The sequence below is a fragment of the Acanthopagrus latus genome, chromosome 12, assembly GCF_904848185.1.
Source record: "Acanthopagrus latus isolate v.2019 chromosome 12, fAcaLat1.1, whole genome shotgun sequence".
Taxonomy (NCBI): domain Eukaryota; kingdom Metazoa; phylum Chordata; class Actinopteri; order Spariformes; family Sparidae; genus Acanthopagrus; species Acanthopagrus latus.
Window position 1 is genome coordinate 6,824,712 of NC_051050.1, and position 22,785 is coordinate 6,847,496.

Sequence of the window (22,785 nt, forward strand, 5' to 3'; positions counted from 1 at the left end):
ATATAGATATATAGATATAGATATAGATATAGATATATATATATATAGATATATACTCAGCCACAAAGTGGTAGGCCTCGTAAAATGACGGAGTGGGGTCAGGAGATGCCGAGGCACAGAGTGCACAGAGATTTCTGCAGAGTCAATCGATACAGACCTCCAAACTTCATGTGGCCTTCAGATTAGCTCAGGAGCAGTGTATAGAGAGCTTCATGGAATGGGTTTCCATGGCCCAGCAGCTGCATCCAAGCTGTACATCAGCAAGTGCAATGCAAAGCGTTGGATGAAGTGGTGTAAAGCACGCCGGCACTGGACTCTAGAGCAGTGGAGACGCATTCTCTGGAGTGACGAATCGCACTTCTCCATCTGGCAATCTGATGGACGAGTCTGGGTTTGGGGGTTGCCAGGAGGACGGTACTTGTCTGACTGCATTGTGCCAAGTTAAAGTTTGGTGGGGGGGATTGTGGTGTGGGGTTGTTTTTCAGGAGCTGGGCCCCTTAGTTTCGGTGAAAGGAACTCTGATGCATCAGCTTACCAAGAGATGTTTGGTTCCAACATGACTGTGCACCAGTGCACAAAGCAAGGTCCACAAAGACATGGATGAGAGAGTTTGGTGTGGATAAACTTGACTGGCCTGCACAGAGTCCTGACCTCAACCCGACAGAACACCTTTGGGATGAATTAGCGTAGAGACTGAGAGCCAGGCTTTCTTGTCCAACATCAGTGTGTGACCTCACAAATGCGCTTCTAGAGGAATGGTCAAATATTCCCATAAAAACACTCCTCAGCCTTGTAGAAAGCCTTCCCACAAGAGTTGAAGCTGTTGTAGCTGCAAAAGGTGGACCAACGTCCCCATGGATTAAGAATGGGATATCACTTTAGTTTATATGTGAGTCAACAGAGTGAGCAAATACTTTTGGCATTATAGTGTATGTAGTCCACTCCTCGTCTCTATTTGAGGCTAGCAACACAAGGCTGCATTGGCCACAAGTGGCACAACACACCCAAATGTGCTGTGAAAGATCTTGGTGTGGAGTGCTAATTTTCACCCAGATCACAATCTTTCTCTCACACCGACCAAGTGTTTTTGTGCCTAACCCTTACCAGATCTTAACCACACCATCATCACACTGTAAAGACTAATTGATCTGAACACTGAGCACAATATGACAAATACGCATCTTGGACAGTGAGAGTTTTGCAAATATAGGGTTGCTCTATAGCCTCGACAACCCCAGTTATCAAACGGAGCTGCTGGGAGGCGGTGTGGTTGCATCATGGGTAATGTAGGCGGCAGGTTTGCTGTTTTGACAGTGCATGCTGAGAAGAGATCAGTTTGCTCCTTTGTGAGTCTCATAGTGTTTTCGAATCTGTGGAGTAGACTTTTTTTTTTGCGAGCCTAAGTTAAAAGCACTATTTTTCCGTGAAGTTTTCTAAATTAATTTGTTTATCCCCTCTAGGTCAAAGCCCATTAAGCGTTTGACTTTGTTTCCCCTCCTTTACTCTCACTCCGGCCAGAGGTTAATGTCCAATTAAGCCTGCTGGCAGATACAAACAGCTCCGAAAACCCATCCCGACCCACTGAGCAAATACCCTGTGCTTCACTTTCCCTGAAGAACACAGAACCAGCAGCTGTCCAAATCAATACTTGGGACATTATGAAGGAGGGTGTTTTGAGAATAGGCACAGACGCAGACAGACATGCACCACAGCAGCGCTGGTGTAAACGAAATGGCATTTGATGGGGGAAAAACAAATGCATAGAAGCTCCTTTATCTTTTTGGCTTCAAGTGCGCCGGATTAAGAGGAGGCAGAGCGGCTGATAAATCTGTTGCCGTGGCTCGGTCACGATTAATCAGCTGCTCCCCATTTTTTTCCCCCCACGTGTAGATTAAAACGGCAACAACACAGAATTCCAACAGCACGCCTGTCACTGACATTTCTATTTCTGTCAGCTGATAAATCTGTGCGAGACGGGCCACTTTCCATTGTGCGCCAGCGGCCCATTTATTATAGCTTTAAACATTTTCCAGAGTGCTGTGCTGTCACCGCGCTTGTGTTTATGCATTTCCTGTGCAGTGACAGAGGAAGGCAGGGTGGTGAGTCTGGAGGGGGAAGTGTCTGGAGACCGTCGGCGTTACCATGGCGGAACGTTTCACCTGCGCAGGGCACTTTGTTTGGCAGCTCTGTGAGTCTCTTTTTTTCGGCGCGGATTTAATGACACGAAATGTCCCGCGGCTTAACAAGGTTCCTTTTTCTGCCTCTCATCTTTCCTCTCGCTGCGTTTGCCACAATTTGCGGGCTCCCTTTCTCACGATAACAGACTTCTTTTTTTTATCATTGTTGTTCCAATGCCAGGCGCATCAAATGCGTCTCACCTTATTAGAGCAATAAAAGCATAAACAACGTTTTTATTCATCTGTAGCTGTCCGTATTGGGATGGCAAATGCGGAGCAGAAGTGTCTGGTTATATTTTTTAATTAGTGACATGATGAACATCATTACAGGGTATTCAGATCTTATCATCTCTCTATTCATATGAGTTAACAAGAGGCAGTCGGTGAAGAATGAGGAGAAGATGCCGAGCATCTGTTAATTATCTGGCTAACAGGGATGAGAGGCTGCTGGCTCAGTCATGGCAACAGGCAGTCTTAATTTGTGCATGTGTGTGAGTGTGTCTGTCACACTCGCCCACTGTGTGAGGATGAGAAGCAGCAAAATCACAACGGCGGAAGTTTCACCTCTGTCTCAGCAAGCGTTCGGCAGCTAATTAATGATAATAAATGTAGTAAGTTCAGCCGAACTCTGTTGTGCCGCGTTGCATGAAGCCACATGGGTGAAGGGCAGAAGACAGGAGCCTGACAGGCGTCTGTTGATGTTCCACCAGGTAGTGATCAGCAGACGCAGCGCAGATTGAGGATTTTATTTTTTTGACTTTCACTTTGATTTTGTGGAGAATCTGTGTACGCCGCGCTGTTTGCTGAAGCATGTGAGTATGTTGGAACAAGGCGCTGCAGCTGTTGACAGCCGGCGTAATTGTTTTTCACCGGTGCAGACTTTGCCCCTGCCTTGAAAATGAAAAAGCCCATAAAAAGCCTTATGGATGTGGCCTGTGCTGCTGGGATGAGGGCTGGTTCGCTGCTTATAGTCACCGAGGATGACATCATTCATCGCTGACCTTTCTTATTTACAGTGGACCTCGATCGTGAAGGTTATAAACACATATATGTTTCCATAGATAGGCAGGAAGTATGCATAAGAAACAAATGGATGTTTTAATAGCTCTTACTGTGTCCCATATTCAAACCACTCTGTCAGGGCTGCAAAGAACAATTACTGTCATTATTGATTATTCTGTTTAGTCTATTATTGTCAGATAATTGGGAAAAATAGTCTGTTGTCCAAAGTCCTCAAAGTTTTTCATCTTCCTGTTGTACACGTGTAAAGGAAACAAGGATAAATATTCACATTTGAGAAGCTAAAATTGGAAATTTGGACATTTGTCTTTCTTTAAATTGATTTAACATAACCAATCAAACACTAAATTAATTTCTAGAGACAAATGTTCAGGCACATCATTTTATTTTGGGTTAATTCTAGAATAGGTTTGCATGCTTTAAAGAAGCATTATGTAAGTTTTGTTAGGCCTGTAAACACAGAGACAGAGCCCGTTGATACGTGGAATAGCACTTTGCAAAAGATAACATGAGTTTTTGATGCACTTAAAGACCACGTGTTTACATCCATGTTTGCAAAAATGCAAAAAGTACAAATATAGAACATTGTTTATCCAGAAATATACAGTTCAAAGATACAGAACTATATAGCCAAAATTGTCACTAAAAAGAGTTAAATAGCACTACACAAAAACAGTTTTCCCATACTGTTCAGTACAGCAGCACTGTATTCTTGCTGTCATAAACACTCATTTGTTTTGCTCCTGTTTCTTTAAGACCCCCACTTTAATAACCAGTCTCCTTTGATTGGTCAGCTCACACACACCTGAGCCAGCACCGCTAACACCAACAGAGCAGCTGTGCTAAATTCATTGTTACGTGAACTAGAAGCAAGTCATAAAATGATGCAACTGTGTGACATGGTGACCTGGTGTGATGTCACAAAGTTATAGACTTAGAGGCCGGACGACTCATTCACACTCAGTATTTTCTGTGGGAGAGAGGAGCGCTCATTGGTGTGACCTTGACGTTTTAAACTTTCCTATATAAAACACTTCAAAACCGGAAAAACTAAAACACATAATAGGTTCTACTTTAAACGATTTCATATTCAACAACTCTGATTCATCGACTCGTTGCAGCTCTCAACACTATAACTATACTACCTGTTTGGCCGTATGTGTAGATTTGAAGCGATAAACGTCTCAGATGTTATTACCTGTTCTCTTTGCCTGTAATATATCGCATCTTAATGTTGAAGCGTTCTATAGACACGATGCCAAGAACACATTTCCATTATAGTTGAGTTTGTATTGCACTCTATGTGCCAACGTTGACATCGCATTTTGTGCGAGGTAGCATTCAAGAAATTACTGTTATATTACAACAGCCTGAAATAATACAAGCCGCGTGCTGTCAGTCAAACTGTAACTTCCAATTTCAATGAGAGATCTCATCACAAACACTGAGTGAGTTTCCACCACAATGTTGTGGGCCTCTTGTTTATCGCTGGTACCTGTATGAGCTTTCATTGGAGCTGTTTCATGTCTGCCATCATTTCACTTCCCTCTCGCTGGTTGGCTACTTTACCCGAGTTGTGTCTTCACACTGAGGAATAAAATCACCCATCGACGCCACACTCACGTTTTCAATCACAGACTTTATCGCATCAGTATTTTCAACCAGTTAATTAAAAGTGTTGGTACATTTACTTGAGTGCTGTTTCAGAGAACTTTACTTTTACACCAGTCCACTACATTTCAGACTTCCATGTTAAAACCAAAGTCATTTTTCAGGGAAGATACAAAACTCACCATATACAAGCAAATCAGCATATACAAATGTAAAATGATATGTACTGTGCTTATAATGGATTATGTTTTGATAGCCGTACTGCTATTCTAACTTTGAGGGAAGGCCATAACATTTTTTTCATTTTGCATTCGTACACCATTTCTTAATATTCAGTCTTTTTTTAAGGACAGGTTTACCCAAAAATGATTTTCAAAAATGAAATTATATAGTCTCCCAAATGTCAGTGTGAAGTGGTTTTTGAAGTTTTTCGCCATTCACAGAACATTTCTGGAGCTTCACAGCCAAACAGAGGTGCAGCATTCTCCTCAACACTGAAGTAGAAGGGAACTTGTTTTAAACCATGAAAAAACAATCCAAAAAAAGCCTCCAGGAAATTGCAAAAAAACATTTGAAAAAAGGATAAATTGGCTCCATCTGGCATAATCTAAATCTCTGAGATCTCAAATTGAGTGGAAGATGATTTTTACACACTTTATTAAGACTTCACTGTAGCCGCTCCGCTAAAAGCACACATTCCACATTCCTCCATAAGCTGTCTGTAGTGGGTCCACATACAATTGTATTTTCATTGGATTACGGCAGGACGAGCTGTATGGAGCCATTTGCCCCCCCCCCCCTCCAAATTTTTTGTGACGCTTCAGAAATCTTTTGTGGACCACAAAACTTCACCTGACTTTTCATCCAAACCGGGGTGAGTCGATCATGACTTGGGTTTCATTTTTGACATCCCCTTTGAGGTTAATAAAACTGTGTAGCAGACATTAAATGGCTTTGTGACTCTAATGTGTGCTGCTTTGTGTTTCAGTTAAATACTTAACAACTGAATGCAGTGGGCACCTAGTTTCACTTTGGATAAAGAATCTGAAAAATGTTTTCAGCACACACAGTGTCAGAGTTGTTTGTTCATGGAGCGGGGACCCAGTTCTCTGCTCTTATCTGGCACGCTTCTTGTTGTTTGCCTGCGTGTGTGTGTGTGTGTAGACATGTGAAGTCGAGCATGCAGCGCTTGTTTGAGGCGTTGCCACCAAAAATTAGTCATACTCTTCTACGTGGGCATACAGTCATTAACTTTATGTGATAGTGTAGATGTGGGCTAAAGCAAGCAAGGCTGGACTGGTGTGTGTGGATGCAGAGCGGATGTCAGCCCATTTCCTGTCCGTGTGATATCAGCACGCATGTAGAAGAGAAGCGGTTGCACCAGCATGTGAGTCATTTAAAGGTTCCAAATTGTAAATAAATTATGTCAAAGTTTCATATTGCTGAATGCAAGAAGAAATAAAGCTTGTATTTAGAAACTGTGCCACGGAGAGCCCGTCAGAACCTCTGTGAAATCGTGATGTCGTGAGTCAGGAACACAGTGGGCGGTGCGTGCTCAGGCCTGTGTAAGCTGACCAATAAGAGCAGCGAGGAGCACTCAGACAGCGGGTGAATCGAGGCGCTGCAGCAATGAACAGTATGAGAGAAAAATAATATCTTTTTATGGAACATTTAAGCATTTAAACTTCTTCTGGTATGCACCCAAAATGTGAGCATGAACCCGGACATGAGGTTATTACAGGACCTTTAATCATGTAAGGAGAAGTTTCACACACGTTTGTGGCTTCTACCATAGCGGGTGATTGATGGTGAAAATGATAGATGACTTTTTCATGTCTGTGTGCATCTTAAATCTGGCCTATCATGTTGGCTTCTTCACTCCGGTTGACACATTCTGATAAAACGCAGCCAGGGGTGGCTTTGACGGGATCGAATCGGTCGCCAGCGTCCTGACATTAAGTTGCACTCCTTGATGCCTGATGCGGCCCACGCGCTCCCATCAGCTCAGCTTATCTGCGTCCTTGAGTGCTGAGTCTCCCGGCTCCTCCAGCCAAACATCTTCATTGATGTGTTCTAAATAAAACACTTAGATGTCGCTCCGCACGTGACTCTCCAAAGATTTATGTGACATTTATGACATTTACTTTCAGAAAAGGATATAGGGGGCCAGGGAGTTTTCTGGCAGCGGAGGCAGCCTTGCCCATTTGTGTAATGATATGGGATGAATTCCAGTTATTGGAAAGCTGTATAAAAAAAAAAAAAACAAAAAAAAAAAACTGAGCGCTCCTTATGACAGAAGCGGCAGCCCTGCTGTAGCCCTTTTAGTTTGGAAATCTGTCACAGATGGCTGTCTTCTTGCACGCAGCCAAGGAAGTAATGTGATTGTGACAATTGTGTCTCTTTTGCCAACAGATTGAACATGCTGCAGGTTGTGTGAGTGACAGATATGGGGTCATCCAGATCATATTTGCAGACTTTCACTGTGGTTTGCCTGTTTTGTAAGTATCTCCACAGTGTGACAAGATATTTGCATCCCGCTGTACTTTCTGCTTATCTTTTCTATGATATGTGCACACCATTGGTCATAATGTTTTACCTTATCAAACATAACTGTTAACTAACTGAAAGTATTTTGTCACTTTGCGTCTGACAAACCCAACAGTGGCCACTAAAGGCGTGAGGTCGGACGTGCGTGGAAAGGCCGGAGGTGTGGTGGAGCTGGAGTGTAGCTTTCCTCCATCAGATCCGGCAGCTGTGTCCCCGGCGTCCCTGCATGTGGTGGAGTGGGTTCGGCAGGGACTTGAAATCCCCGTCCTGATCAAATTCGGATCCTATGCGCCTCGTGTCCATCCACAATATGAAGGTGAGCTTCTACGAATACGAACATGACGCATCATCCAACTGAACATTGTAAGGTTAAACGTTGCCCCATCATTGCTTGTGAACGATGATATTCCCCGATCGCACCCAATCGTCACACTGTCACCTGTTACCAATCAGCCTATGTTTACCTGTGGAGGTATTTTTTGGAGCATTCCACAACTTTCCCAGTCTGCTGTTGCTCCTGGGTCAACTCGTTTGCTGGCATCAAATTCAGAATAAGCAGATATTGGCAAAAATCAATGAAGTTGATGAGGAAAAAATTAAAAATATATTGTCTATGTTCTGTTTTCAGTTGAGTACATGTCAGAAGGGATAAAGAAATGATCACATTCTGTTTTATATATTGTCCTGGACTTGGACGTTGAGGTAGTCGTTTACCATACAGGACTGGGTGCTGTTGGACCAAATTGATGAGGTTTTCTCTATTTTAAACCTGAACGTCCACTGAAACAAATGATTGAATTGGTCAAACATATATTTGCACAGGGCGAATACACTCCCAATTACCGTCTGCTAAGAGATTGTAACCGGTATCTGTGTCTCCGAGTATATTCAGCACCACGCCTTAATGGCCTTTTCAGAGCAGCCTCGATGGGAGCTACTTTTTTTTAAAAAGAGCTGAAACTCTCACATTGCATCACCGCCTATTGTTCACCCGCTGCCCACAGCCTCGAGAACAAAGAGAGCCTGTGAGGAAAAGAGATCCTCAATGGACCGCGAATACCTGTATGTAGCTCCTGTTATCCTTTAAAGTCACAAACAATGGGACTGGTGTGGACAAAAGGAAAGCATGTCTGGGTGGCTCAGATCTTTCTTTTGTCACAGTCGTTTTCTTTTCCATAGAGCCGCCTGCAGAGAAATTCAACCTCCCGACCTTTTCCAAAGAATATTGTGAATTTCTGTTGGAGCAACCGTGAGTAGTTTTGACCAAAGTGCACTTTGAGAAAGAAACTGCCCGAGCAGGAGCGAGGATCCCACTTCAAAGAGCGAAATGAAATTCTTACTGTTTAACATTCAGGTGGGAGCAGATAGCAGACAGCTAACTACCACTTGTCAGTTATTTTCAGCAGCTTCAGTACCGGCAGATAGAATCAACATTTGTGAAACAATTAGAGATTTCAACCTCTTAAGCCCTACTTACCTGCTGTTGCATCATTCATTTCAATCTTGTCCTGTGGGGCTAAACATTGTTCAAACCCACAGATCTCCACTTGAAATTCTAGTGGAGATCCCAAAGTTTTTTTCCAAAGATACCAAATGTGCCAGACTGAATTTTAGTTGCTTTGTAGAAAAGTGGTTCACAAGCCATCCAGAATATTTCTGTTTGATGGAGTTTTAAACATTTTTTTGGAGCCATCGCGGGCTTCAACAAATCGCTGGAAGAGGCTAATACAACATGAGATACTCCCAGGCGGCATGGCATTGGTAAAATTTTCCAGTTTCACCAATGTTTGAACAATACTTCACAGGAGATAAAGAAAGTGGTGGGGGAAATGAGAAACCACATTGGTCAACCGACAGAGAATGAATCACATTAATCAAAGACAAACGACCTAAGATGTGGGAACCTTAATGTCCAGTTTGCAGGATATGGGAAGATCCAGCGTGTGAAAAAAACCAGGCCCGATCCCCCCCCTTCTCCTTTCTGTTTGCCTATTCTCGACTCCGTTCCTCGGTCCCGTCACGCGGGATGCGATTGGAGGAGGCGTGGACGAGACACAAGGAGAGAGGAGACGTCTGAGCTTCAGAGCAAAGTCAAAAAAACATGACGGGTGGCACAGCCGCATCGCCTGTCCATTGTTTCCTCCTCGTCACGGGCTGTCAGACGGGCGTGACAGCGTTCGTTCACAATGTATACGTTTATTTTTGACTTCAGCTAATCAGTCAGGGAGTTGTGAAATGCTTGTGCCAGCTTCTGTACATTTATACCATTCGCCACCTGGAACACGGCAGCACCAGAGTTATATTGGAGTATATTGGCATACGAGCTTCCCACCTTGCGCGAGATGGCCGCCACGAGAATATGGTCTGACGACGTTTGCCCAGTGACCTCTGAGTCAGAATTTGGGCCAGAGATAAAAAGGCCTGTTCGGAGGGTCGGTTTATTGTTGATTCGCCCTTAAAGCTCGGGACATTGCCAGCCTCATCCTTCAGGCCGCCGTTTTATTACAATGTAGGAAAACCCTTTGGTGTCGGTGGGTTTATTGGTTGTACTGACACACAGTAAAGAGCACTAATCATCGCTCTTAGGTGTGTATTTGTCGAAGGATCGGAGCCTCTATTCAGCTGAGCCAGGGCCTTTCTCATTTGAGTCGGATGCCACTCCCTCGTCTAACCCCCTGAGCGAGCAGGAAATACGATACAGACATTTACATAGCAATAAAGTCAGGGTGAACCTTGGCTGATGAATTATCGTAAGTGGGAGCGGGGCAGACTTTAATTCCAGCCCGGGCTCATAAAAGACAGTAGCCTTTTGTGGCTGGCTCCGAGGACGATCCTTCAACGCGCCGCTAGTGTCACACTTCATCACGCCGGGTGTTAGTCTCAGAGGGGGACTTGGGCGATACTGTCGGTGGAAAACCCTAAAGTTTGCGTGCCCTTTGGCTCATGAATTGCACTTCCCAGCACTCGTAAGTGAGCACCTGCTTGAAAAAGGACGGGCACGCTAATCACACGCTCTCCGGTGACAAACAGAAGAGCTGCTGTTCTTAGCGCACACAAAAGGCCTGAAAAAGGTGCTTTGTCCCATCTGATGCCGAGCTCAGGCTTTTCTCACAGGTACTGGCCGGTGTGAAGGTAACAGGTGCAGCATGGGAAAGTAACGCTTCGGAGGTGGAACCCCCCCGGTGTGGATTTCACCTCCCCGGGCCGTGAACGTTCTACAGTGTCGCAACGGTTTTTGCTTCAAGACCCTTCAAGGAGTCCAACTGTTGCTCGGTGGTTGGGATTCGTACGTGACTCCCTCGGCTGCCGAGGCTCACTTTCTGCCGCCGTTCCTCCCTCATCGCCACCTTAAGAGGATAAAACTTGAACTTCACTGATTGCAGGTCACCTCCTCCATTAATATTCTTTGTGTTCGAGCTCTTTTGCAGCCCCACCGGGTGTCAGATACATTAGATTTCCTTGCGATTGCTCCCCCGAGAGTGTTAAGAGCTAAAAGGGTTTAAATGTATTTGTTGTAATAGAGCAGTAAAGATCAGAGGATTAGTGTCTGCTCTGTGAAGAGGACAGAGAACGTCCCTCAGCAGCCATACAGCTGCTGACTCCATAAAAATACAGCTGTATAAATACACTGTTCGCATGTAAATCCCATCACAATCAGCAGGAGCAGGCTGTGTGCAGGCGTAACACATTACACACCGCTAACACGGCTAATGTGCTTCCTTCCCCGTGTGGACAAACATGAGAGTTTGTGGTGGGATTATTCACATCCGTTCTAAAGAAGCGAGGCGGCTCTGCTTTTTTTTTTTTTTTTTCTTTTTGACTGGGAGAAAGCTCCTAAATTCAGATTTCAAACCATCACGCGGCCGAGCTTTAATAGAGCAACGAGCAGCGCGGAGTGAAACCTCATCTGCCTCCTTTCTCCAACCGAAACCCGAACGACTTGGCGCGAGCCTGCCAAGAGCTGACGGCATCTCTCCGAGAAAGATGTGGGCTCTGTGCCCGTCGGTACCACATTCTCAGGGACATAAAATGTCGGCGTCGCGCGAAAATGGTATTGAATTTATATCATTTTTCCACGCGGAGGCCTGTCCAACCAAACAAGACACTTCCCTTCCCCCTCCATTGATTCCACCCTGAAGACGATTTGTTTTATCATTTAAAAACTTAATTCCCAAAATGTTACGTGTTCATTCCGGAAGAGAGAAAATCAATATTTCCAGAGTGCCTTTCACTCTGAATGAAACACACACAACAAGTGTTCCATTGTCAGCGAAGGGCCCACTTCTTTGTTTTGTAAGATATCTCCAATCTGTCATTGTTGATTTTGTAAATGTGTCATACCAAAGTTCACTGTTTTGGCATCACTGCTTTTCACTGACATAAACCTGAACAGGAATCAAAGCAAACATGGTCAAATCAAGGTTTAACAGAGTGTATAACAAAGGGAAGGATCAGACGCAACATGTTTTTTTGTGTGTGTGTGAGATCATTACATAGCCAATCAATTAAAAAGGATCTTAAGCCTGAAGTTTGATCTCCTCAGATGACGCCCCACAAAGGTTTTTAATTGGTATTTCAGCTGAATGCAGACTATTTTTTACATTTTCGTTCTGAAAGCGAATACCTTAAGAAAGATAATGACAGCTGCGTCTGAGTCTTTACTGTTTTCAACCCTCTCATCTGAGAGGGCTGTATTTCTGACATCGCTGAATGGTTTAGTGTTTCTGTCACCTGAGAGTGTATTGAAGGGACGGAGCCTCTAGGGATGGGTGGGGGTGGGGGGTGGGCAGGCTTCAGTTGGAAACAGTTTGGCACATGAATGCAGCGGTCAGCGGTGTGTGCAGGAGACAAACTGAGCTCGGGCCAGTCAGAAAAGCTGCTCTTTGGCTGATTTAAAGGATTCAGTGAGCAGAGGGGAGGTGGAGCAGGGAAGGCAGCACGAGGCGGAGGAAGAGCTGGTGGTGGTGGTGGTGATGGAGTGAGTGTTGGTGGGGGAGGTGGGGCTTCTACCTGTTGACAGTGTCGTTTTCAGTCCCTGCCGTAGCACCCGTATCTGGTTACCTGCCTCATCGTCTGTGGCATCATTTTAGTTTCTGTTCCAGCAGATCTTGACGTCAGTTTTTAGTCACTTACAGCAGCTATACTGAAGCTAATTTATAGCAGGAGAGTAGATGCTTAACGACTAAATGTTGGAGAAACACCAGCACAGGGAAGACTTTTGTATTTATTTATTTGGATGCCTGTAAACTCTCAACAATGGATCGACTGACTGTTTTCAGACAGGACTAATACTGATACTGACCCATAATCAGATCAGGAGCTGATCTCGTACATCTGTAGTAATAACATAACTAGTGACAGGATGTACAATTTACTAGTACGTTACTTTTAACTAGTACAGTTTTAAAGTACTTGAGTATTTCCATTTCTCTCTATGTATCCGATGACTTGAGTTACGGATACTTGCAGATGGGCTTTTTTTTATGCATGACATGCAGCCAATCGGATGGCGTTGTGTTGGAGTTGTGAGCACAGACAGAGAGCGGTGCTGCTGAAGTATTGTTTTTTTATTTGCTTTATCAGCAAGTGGACACTAAAGACACAGATACCAGTGATGGGAAAAATGCTAAATATCAGAGCAGTTTTATTAAAGGGTAACTCCATCCATTTAACTCATTAAAGTGTGTCTACAGGTCGTTGGGAGTACTACTGCATATGTGAACACAGTAGTATAAAGCCTTTTGTGGCTCAAGAATAAGCTGCATGTAATCTGAAAAATGAACCCAAGTGATGTCAGGGGATAAGTTGCATTGTGGGTAATAAAGGCACCAAGTTTTTAAAAGCTGGTCTAGCATTGCACTCCTACAACACTGTTGGCCCTTACTATCGGCAGTTTAAAAACATTTCATCCAAATAGATAGAGCGGTACTTATTCTTCCTTTTTTAAAGCCTGGTGCCTAAATTACCCACAATGCAACATTTCACTGAAGGGAATTTATCAGAGAAGACACTACAGGTGAACAGGGTGAAAAAAATGAAATAGTAACCAACTGATATCACCATGAAACTCCCCAGATGATCGCTTGCTGACTTTTGTGTGACAAGCTTTCTGATACTTCATGATTACATATGTAAATCAGGCATTTTTAATTAAATACGCACTCATTTGCATACACTGCTGGAACAGAAATCTGAATGTGTGTTTTTGATGTCTTCTCTGACCGGTGCGCAAATGAAAATTGAAAAAGATTGAAAATTGATTGAAGCCGTATCTCCTCCAATTTGCCAAAAGTTTGTGGATGCTGAACTTTTTCACCCACGTCCGATTGTTGGATTCCTTGTTCCGAAAACATAAAAAACAAAACAAAACAAAACAAAAAAACACTTTGGTCTGCTGCCAATGACAAACATCCCCCGACTCTTGTGGTTGGAGGGACTCCACCGGTACCTGACTGCAGGGCACAGGAGCTGTGAAGTCCAGCGTTAACGAGGTCTGACTCACAATGGGCATTCCAGTTCATCCCACAGGTGTTGGAGCTGGATGGGGCTGAGGTCAGGGCTGTGAGCAGGTTCGCTGAAACTCCTCCACAGCAAACAGGGAAATCCATTTCTTTATTCCCCCGGCTTTGGGGGCATGGAAACAGGAGAGGCTCTGCACCCTGAAACAGTTGCCACAAAGTCAGACTGCAACTAATGCTGCGTTAACTAGCATTAAGATTTCTATTAGTTGGGACATGCACAAGAAAATAAATAAAGTGACGGGCCGATCTTTACAAGGGCGCAGATTCTATTAGCAAATAAATACACTGGCAAATTGAATCAGCGGAAAAATAAATGAAATTCAATACTAGTTAGTGATACAGATAGCAGCGCTGCTGCATTTACTGCTGCACGCTTGAATAAATGAATAAATGCTTTAAAAAATAAATAATCCTTTTATTTTCCGAATGAACCATTGAAACTGATTCTTATTCAACACAAAAGTCATATTTGTTTGGGACTGACCTCCATATACATAACTGTTAGTTATCATTACCTCAGACTGACTTGAGACTGAACAAAGCAGAAGGGAAACGTTGTTGTTCTTTAACATGAACATGTCCAAGTTAACTTCACCTGATTGACTACGCTCTTTCATTTGTTTGCATGCTCAGAACTCGCTGCAGCCGCTGAGAGACTCTGACTCCCCTCCCCTCCCCCCGCTCTACCTCTCATCTGGCCGCACACTCAATTTACCTTGATTTGAAATCTCTCGCAGTCATGCATTTTTCAAAACAGGCAACGGGAGTGGCGTTAGTTCACGCTCCCTGACTTCACCTCCACCCCCGCCTTTCCCCTGTCCCTCTTATCTGATTACACGCGGTTGGTCCCACAGCATCCCAGTCCTCGGCACAACCTTCCCTCCGAGGTGCTGTAGTGACCTATATCAACACTGCCAGTAAACATGAGAGCAGGCGAGGGAAAAAAAACTGCCAGGGGTCAAAGGGTAGGATTTTGAAATGCGCTAATCCCCCGAGTGTATGCTGATGTGTGTTTTGCTCGGCTTTAAACCCTCCCTACTCTCTCTCCCCCCCTATGGATTTAGTCCCCTTTGGCAGCTTGGAAAAGTAAATAAGGCGTGTTATCACTGCCAACATGCCTAACTCTAACTTCCTGGTTTCTTTTTGACTGTCAGGAACTGTCCCCTCCCTGCTACAGTCACCAGAAATCACAGCCTCTGTTAATAATTACCGTCACAACACGGCCACCCCAGTGGCACCGAGGCTTCCACGCTGCAGTGCGTGTTTGCGGCTAACATGTTTTTATTTCTGAGACGATGCAGTGGGAAGGCTTGAGTCCTCACGCAATGCCTTTCATTGACGGCTTCTTCTCAGACGGCGTTACATCCTGTCAGGCCACCGGACGATTATGTGTCTGATAAAGTGTGAAACCACGCGGACACAGGGAGGTGTGAGCCGCGGACCGGAGAAGATAAAGGGTTGATGTTGCAAAGCTTCACTCCGGCTCGAGGGAGCCGTCACCTGGCAACCGTGAGATCACGTTTCCAGGTTTGCGTGCGTGCGTGCGTGCGTGCGTCGGCCTGCTGCTTGTGTGCATCTGCGTGCGTGTGTGTCGGTGATCCAGGCTACGTTTCAGGACAATGTTCTCTGTCAGCACGGGAGAGTTTCACACTCCGACTGTTCCACACGAATCAGACCTGAGAAATGACAAGTGGAATCAGCATCACGCGCAGTTGGCCTGTCTCATGGCTCTTCACGCGCCGCCCTCTCACCTCTTTAACTGCACTGTGCTTCCACAGGTCGGGTGTCTCTGGTTCGAGTCACTGCCCTCAGGCTGGAGGGCCTGCTGCTGGATGACCAGGGCTCGTACGAGTGTCGAATCCTCTTACTGGATGAACCCACAGATGAGCTGCAAAATGGCACCTGGACTGTGCTCTCTGTAACTGGTGAGGTTTATCTAGTAGTGTGTGTGTGTGTGTGTGTGTGTGTGTGTGTGTGTGTGTGTGTGTGTGTGTGTGTGTGTGCTTTATTTTTGTTTTGGCTTCACGCCTATGGCTGAGAGGCGATTATATTTAGCTTCACGAGGCAAAAATCGGTGATCCAAGTGTGAAATGTAAATAAATAAGGTCTGGTGGCATTACATAAGACGCACTGCTCGCCTGGCACATCAATCAGAACACAAGAAGTCAGCGCGGATAACTTTCACTCCTCAGCGTACATACAGGACTGGGAACCTGGAATGATTTGCGTCTGAACCACCGAGTATTAGATACCGTCAGGCACCAACCGCTCAGAATTATAAAATAGTTTTTGATCACAGAGGAAACATCAAACATGCGATAAGCGTTGGCTCACAGGAAACTGACACGACTGTTACACACAAGTCATACATTTTAATTAAATACACGTTTTTTTTTGCTCTTTATGTGCAGGGTCACAAGTGTCCATCTGAAGTCATACTCAGGCAGCTAATTATTTTCTCCCTTTGTGTGAGCGCACACTTGAACGTGACGCTACTGCCGTTGGGTGTAATTAAGGAGGGACGTCTTTTCGAAACATATTTGTTGAGGCAGTTTCTACGCTCTGAGCCGCTCGGTGGGTGTTTCCCGCGGCAGCACTTGACTGACAAGTCGAGGGTCGGTGTTGCCAGGAGACGCGCTGTCAGCTCCCATGATGCACTTAATGACGGACTTTAAGACGTCTGCTCCTTCACAACATTCCGGCGAGGAACCCCTGTGGCTATACATTTGTATTTCACTAGTAGAACCTAGTTTGCCCAGCTGGGCGGCGTCAGTGCGTACTCCCACTTTCACTGTCACTCTCAGTCGCGTTATTCTAACACCTGCGGAACAGATCAGCAGCTGTCACACAGTGCTGTGATTGTCCCACATTATAGCGGGGGTTTTAATGTGGGCAGTATAGCGCTTAGCTAGCTAGCTGTTTGTCCTTGGTGGGTCTGCCCACCGGTGCCCATCAATCAGGCTGCGTAAACAACGTTCTCATAAACCCCTTCGAAGTGACTTGTTCCACCATCAGAATTTTGATTTACTGATAACACTTTGAAAGTCTCAAAGAGAATATGGATAAATTGTTTTAAATCCCTGTCAAGGTAGTTGGCCTTTAGTCAGGTGTGGAGAGGTTTCACCATAAGTGCATCACCACTGAGTCCAACACTGGCCCCCCCCGGTGGTGATGAGAAAGGACCAGAACTCTCTGCAATGGGTCCTGTAATCTCAGCGCCGATTTGAATGACAGATGAGGCTGTAGCACGGTCAGACAGTTAGGATCTGAAGTTCCCGCCCTCTGGGAAACACTAACGCAAGGCGATGCAACCACTAAACTTAAACATATTCCCTGAGCTCTCTTTTCTTAGCTAGATTTTCTCAGAGTTTTTAGTTCAGTATTAAACTTCACTAAGCAGGCCTCCAGTGACAGCAGGAGATGACCTCGGATTTCTTAACCATCCTGTTTGCAACACACGCGCACACACACACACACACACACACACACACACACACACACACACACACACACACACACACACACACACACACACACACACACACACACTGTGTACTCAGTCCTTTATTTACTCTGACTGGCTGCTCCAGATGAAAGTTTGACAGTGTGTAATTTCGCTCTTTTGAATCCACTGTTCTCTGGAGGAGCCGGCCTCAGCTGCGCCGAAAGCACGTTTTGCAGATCCTATATTTAAACTTGTCACTTCCTGTACAATGACATGATTTTCAGCACCCGTCAACATTGTGGCCGAGAAAAAAAAAAGCAAAGCTGTGGGTCATTCGTACATTTTGATGTTGTGTTTTTCAACCCCGTCGAGCACTTCGGTCTAATTGAAGGTGCACATTTAATTAAAAACCTTCCACCCACCCTGTCTGTAACGTCATTTAATCTGTAAAACACTGTTTAAAGAACATTTCATGACAGGCGCTGTAAACTCTTGAGACTTAAGCTTCTAAAAGAAGTCAGAGCAACTTTTGTGAAAACTTTTTAAACACCTTTTAAAAAAAACAAAAAACAACAACCTTTTCGTGACGGATCAGGTAATTTGGATCAACTTCTGATGTTCTTCTTCACGCGGGTTGCAGGGAGAGACTCATCCCTGACTAAAGTTATCACCACACCTATTGATAGCTTTAAATAATACATCTGCATATAAAACATGCATCATTATTTTTGTGCTTTGAAGTTTGTGTATTTGAGCAAACCTTAGCTGTGACTCTCCGTGGCAACATACAGAACAAAGCACCGGCAGATCAAAGTGAGGGGAGACAGTTTCACAGAGCTGGTCGGTGTGAGGCTCGCGTTAGAGATGAGAATTATAACAGGTTATGACTCCATATTTGAGGCCTTGGCTGTAACTTAACTGACGTGCCCTGCAGATGCTCCCCCCGCGTCCTTCTGTCTGCACTCGGCCTCAGCATTTGGGCCCGAAAAATCTCAACATTGACCAGTGCATGAAAAAATGATGGAACCTGCATATGCTCCGCATGATTTCAAAGGTTTGTGGCCTCGGCTTCAACGTTGGAGATTTTCAGTGTTTGTGTGTGCCGAAATTCATATACGAAAGCTTTTGTTTTCGTGCAGCAGGAGTAAGTATTCTGCAGGTGTTTTTGAAAGAGTCTCACAAGGTCCCTCCTTTGTACAAACACTGAAGCAAACATCTCACCCTGTAGCTCAGATAAGGAAAAAAAAATAAAAAAATCACTCTTATCTTGTCGGGAAGAAAAATACCAAAGCCATTCCCAGACTCAAAACACGTCTGCATATTTATCATACGTACAATAAGAGAGTGATGATTGTAATAAACTGGTGAAGTTGCGAGTGCTTTGTTTATGTTTTTGGGTGTCTGCTCTCCGATGAGATCTGAGAACCCGAAACGGCAGCGAAGCCTTCACGTTAGCGGATCTAAAAGGCGGCGTAGCTGACATTTCTACTTGTGGCGTGTGAAATCATAATGTAACTTGATGTCAGGAAACTGCACGCAGGCCGCGGCTGTTAACAAACAAGGCAGCGCCGCTGTCATGCTGTGTATGAACTGGGAAAAAAAAAAAAAAAAGAGGACGGCTGGGAACAAAGATTTATTGTCTGCTAGTCCGGCTTCTCTCTCTGCAGTTGACGCCGCCTGAACGAGAGCGTGGAACTTTATATAACTTTATATTTGTCTTTTGTTGGAGACAGTGAAGTGTCCATATCTGACAAACAGAATGATTGTGTGTCTCAAACAGCAGTGGTTCTCCGGGTGTGTGGATGTGTTTCATTACATGTTCGCCCTAATGTTTTTCTTCTCCAGCCCCACCCACCTTCACGGAAGCCCCGCCCCCTGAGGTGGACGCTATGGTTGGAAGCCATCTCGCTCTTTCCTGTGGCGCTAATGGAAACCCTACCCCGACCATCACCTGGCTAAAAGACGGCAGTGTGATTCCAAGGAGAATTTATCAGGTATGTTTGGACAGTTGTGTACGTGTTAAAGGGTTACACCAACAATTTGTCATGTTGATGTGGGTTTACAGGTCTCTGGGAGTATTATAGCATGACCTTCATTGGCCTCACAGAAAGCTGCATGTAATTTGATCCATTTCTACTAATTATGTCATCCAGTTGTTAAGTGGCATTGTGGGTAATGTAGGCGCAGTCCAGTTATTCCACTCATTCGTCTTTTCCAAAACCTGCCGCCTACAGTACCCAGAAGGCAACTTTTCTCACATATGCAGTCGTACCCCTCAGCTAGCAGAAACTTTGATTTGTGTTGATTCGGCCGGCCCCTGTGGACAAAAGCAGTATGAGCAGCACCCACGCTGGAGATTTTTTTCGATTTGTGTTGGAAACGAGTGAAAGGAATTAGCGATTTATTTTGAAGCCCGCTGCTGACACAAGCCTGGTTATCTTAGCTGTAATTTGGTTCGGCTGGTCCAGCTGGTGGGGGGTGGTCAGAGGATGCTGTGTACAGTGATCATCAGGTCAGTTTTCTGGTCCGCTGCATCCACTTCCTGTGCTCCCTCCTATTAAGGTGATGAGTATGCTTCTGTCATAGGCTTCCGGGGCTGTCCGGGATGCCAGACCTGTTTAACCTCTGAACCGGCTCCAGCATCAGCCATAACCATAACATCTTTCTACAGGAAAATCTCCTCCTGCTTCCTTTTAAATGCCAAACCTTGCCTTAGAAAATGTAAACATATGCTAAACATGTGCTGTCTGTCAAGAAATCATCAGTCCTCTTGCTGGCTTGCTGGTTTGCTTATATAGGTCATTTAGAAGTATCACCATTAAATCATTTCATGATCAGTTTTGAACTTGTTGTGGTATGATTAATGTACGCTTTAATGATTCATGGATTTTTGTGGGTTTCTTAACTTTTTAACTATTTATTAACTGTATCCACCATATCTATCTAGCTACTGTGCTGTATGACTTTCTCATATCTAGCCTATTTGTCTTATGAGTGTCTTTATTGTATCAATTGTTTCATTAAAACATAAAATATCAGCTATATGGCTATGTGCCTTAACTATAGCTGGTCAAAGTACAGCACCTGTGCAAGAGACTACATAAATACTCCAGTACGAGTAAAAGTCCTGCAAAAGTAATCAAGTGTTCAATGTTGGCAAAATATCTTTCTGCAAACTGTTCAAACTTCTTAAGGTTCAGTTTTCAGTTTTTGACATTATGTTTGTTTCTAGTGCTTGGTTAGGCTTAGGAAAAGATAATGTTTTGTCTTAAGAATCCTGTTTTGGATGCCATAAACACGGGAGAAGTCCTAAGATCTTATTATTTCCTAAGAAATAAAAACAGTTTTGGTTGCCAATAACACAGCTGGAAATTGTCCCAAGGTTTCCTAAAAAAAACATCCAGCGGCTTCACACTGATGTTCAAACACAGTGTTGAACTGTGGTCACTGGCTTGGAAGCCTCCCTTCCACCTTGGAACGTAAATGTCAGGTCATACAAATGTAATGTGAACCCCATATGACACATATTGTACAATTGTCTTCGTTGTACGTATGACACATACATGTTTAATGTAACTGCCCATATTTTATTCTTGCAACTCGACTGAAAATGCCCCCAGTGACTCTTTTATCAGCACATAAGCAGTGTTTTACTGCTTCAGTAGGTCGAGGTGGAGCAAAGTTCAACTGCTTTATGAACACACGCAGGTAATTTAGTCCAGTGTGTGTGTGTTTCGTTTTTTTTTTACCAGCACATGGGTTGGGCTCCCTCCAAGGGTCACTGACACAACTACACACTGCTTTTACAGACACAGACATAACTAACAATATTGGAAAACACTGCTTTAATCTAAACATTAAACATTTAAAAAAGAAAAAATCTTACTCCTCGCAGGGACTGGTCTCTATAGCTGTCAAATAAACACAGAGGAGTAAAATGGAAATATGTATACTAATACTGAATACTAAGATATATATTTTTTTTAAATTGGTGGAACAGCTTGAAAGGAAAAGAGAGTGACACAGGAGAATGATAAGACAGACATCCCTGAAATAACAAAAAGCAATTATGGGGAAGTATGTGACGTGATGTGATATGATATGAGTCAGTGAGTACAGAGTGGATCACAGGGAAGAGTGAACAGGATGGATATCTAGAATGCCTGCATGCTACGTCTGTGTGTGTGTGTGTGTGTGTGTGTGTGTGTGTGTGTGTGTGTGTGTTTGGACTGATATGGAAAAGAATGAGAAAAATAACTAGTCGTCAGTGTAAAGCGGTGTAACATGCATTTATGATGTGGAAGAAGGAATGTTAAAATTTGAAGTATAAAAATATGATATGGTTTGATCGTAGTAACAGTTAAACTTTTGCTATCAATGTTACGTATAATACAGTGTGATTTAAGAAAATAGAAACAAATATTATAATTAGGATATGAGTACTTAAAGGTGCACTACATAGTTTTGGGAAAGAAATTAGCCTAATCAATCTAAATAAGCAAACCGTCTCAATTTTCATGACTGAATAAATCAAACAAACTGACCTTAAAGGACAACAGAGTTTCATACTGTTTTACTTTGTTTATATGTGGCGGACCTTATTCTCCTCTGAGAACAGCTTGTTTATTCACTTCAGTTATTTGTAAGTTTGTATAATAACCTCACTGAATTTGAATTTGACTACCACCGTCCCTTTAAGATTGTACTTACCTACAATACTTCTGTGAATGTACTGAAACTACATCATGTTCAACTCCACTATCCATCTGCCTATAGTATATATCTATATGTGCTACTTGCAGGCATCCGTATCGCAGTTACTGTCACTGTAACTGTCACATCTTATTTCCCAGGACGGAGCGTTATCTCTGCGAGCGGTGAGCATGCAGTCAGCGGGACGGTACACCTGCCACGCCTCCAACTCAGAGGGAAACGTGACTCGCGTGACCAAAGTGAAGATCAAAGGTCAGTTGTTGCCCCGGCCGCCTGTCTGTCTGTCTGCCTGTTTTCCTGTCTCTCTGCCTGTCTGTTTGTCTGTCTGCCTGCCAGTTCCCTCAGCCTCTGTGATGCCTGTGTGCCTGACTGGCTGTGAGCCACCGTAATTTACATTTTCTGTTTCTCGCTCTTGCATCATATGACAGAGTGGCAACAGAAAGTCAAGCCGAATTCAGCTCCGTTCCTGCGAAGATAACACTGATATCATGATATGAGACAGGATATCATCTGGGATTGTGTGTGTGTGTGTGTGTGTGTGTGTGTGTGTGTTGCTTTATCGTGATAAAAACCTCATGTGTTTTAATCATTTTAAAGGCTGCACTGCAGAAATTGTCTGTTTTCTGAACTTGCTTGGCTTCTGTAGCTGAGCCGAATGAGAATGTCGCTGTCTGGTCATCAAATTCATATTATTAACATCTTTTTTTTTTCTTTTTCTGTAAGTGTCCCTGGTTGCATTCCTTGTTGAATG

At 44.0% G+C, this 22,785-nt stretch overlaps 1 protein-coding gene across 2 annotated transcripts in view; it reads left to right on the top strand.

The window, feature by feature from the left end:
- igsf9a (immunoglobulin superfamily, member 9a) overlaps window positions 1–22,785 on the top strand; it is a 62,443-nt gene that overhangs the window by 6,376 nt on the left and 33,282 nt on the right. Inside the window, exons 2-6 of one of the 2 annotated variants that reach the window (XM_037116833.1) lie at window positions 7,221–7,306; window positions 7,471–7,671; window positions 15,655–15,801; window positions 19,167–19,315; window positions 22,175–22,286. In XM_037116833.1, the coding sequence (XP_036972728.1) occupies window positions 7,255–7,306; window positions 7,471–7,671; window positions 15,655–15,801; window positions 19,167–19,315; window positions 22,175–22,286 (661 nt within the window). In that variant the 5' untranslated portion in view covers window positions 7,221–7,254. Of the gene's footprint in view, window positions 1–7,220; window positions 7,307–7,470; window positions 7,672–15,654; window positions 15,802–18,195; window positions 18,376–19,166; window positions 19,316–22,174; window positions 22,287–22,785 lie in introns of those variants that run through there. The other variant, XM_037116834.1, reaches the window with a different exon arrangement.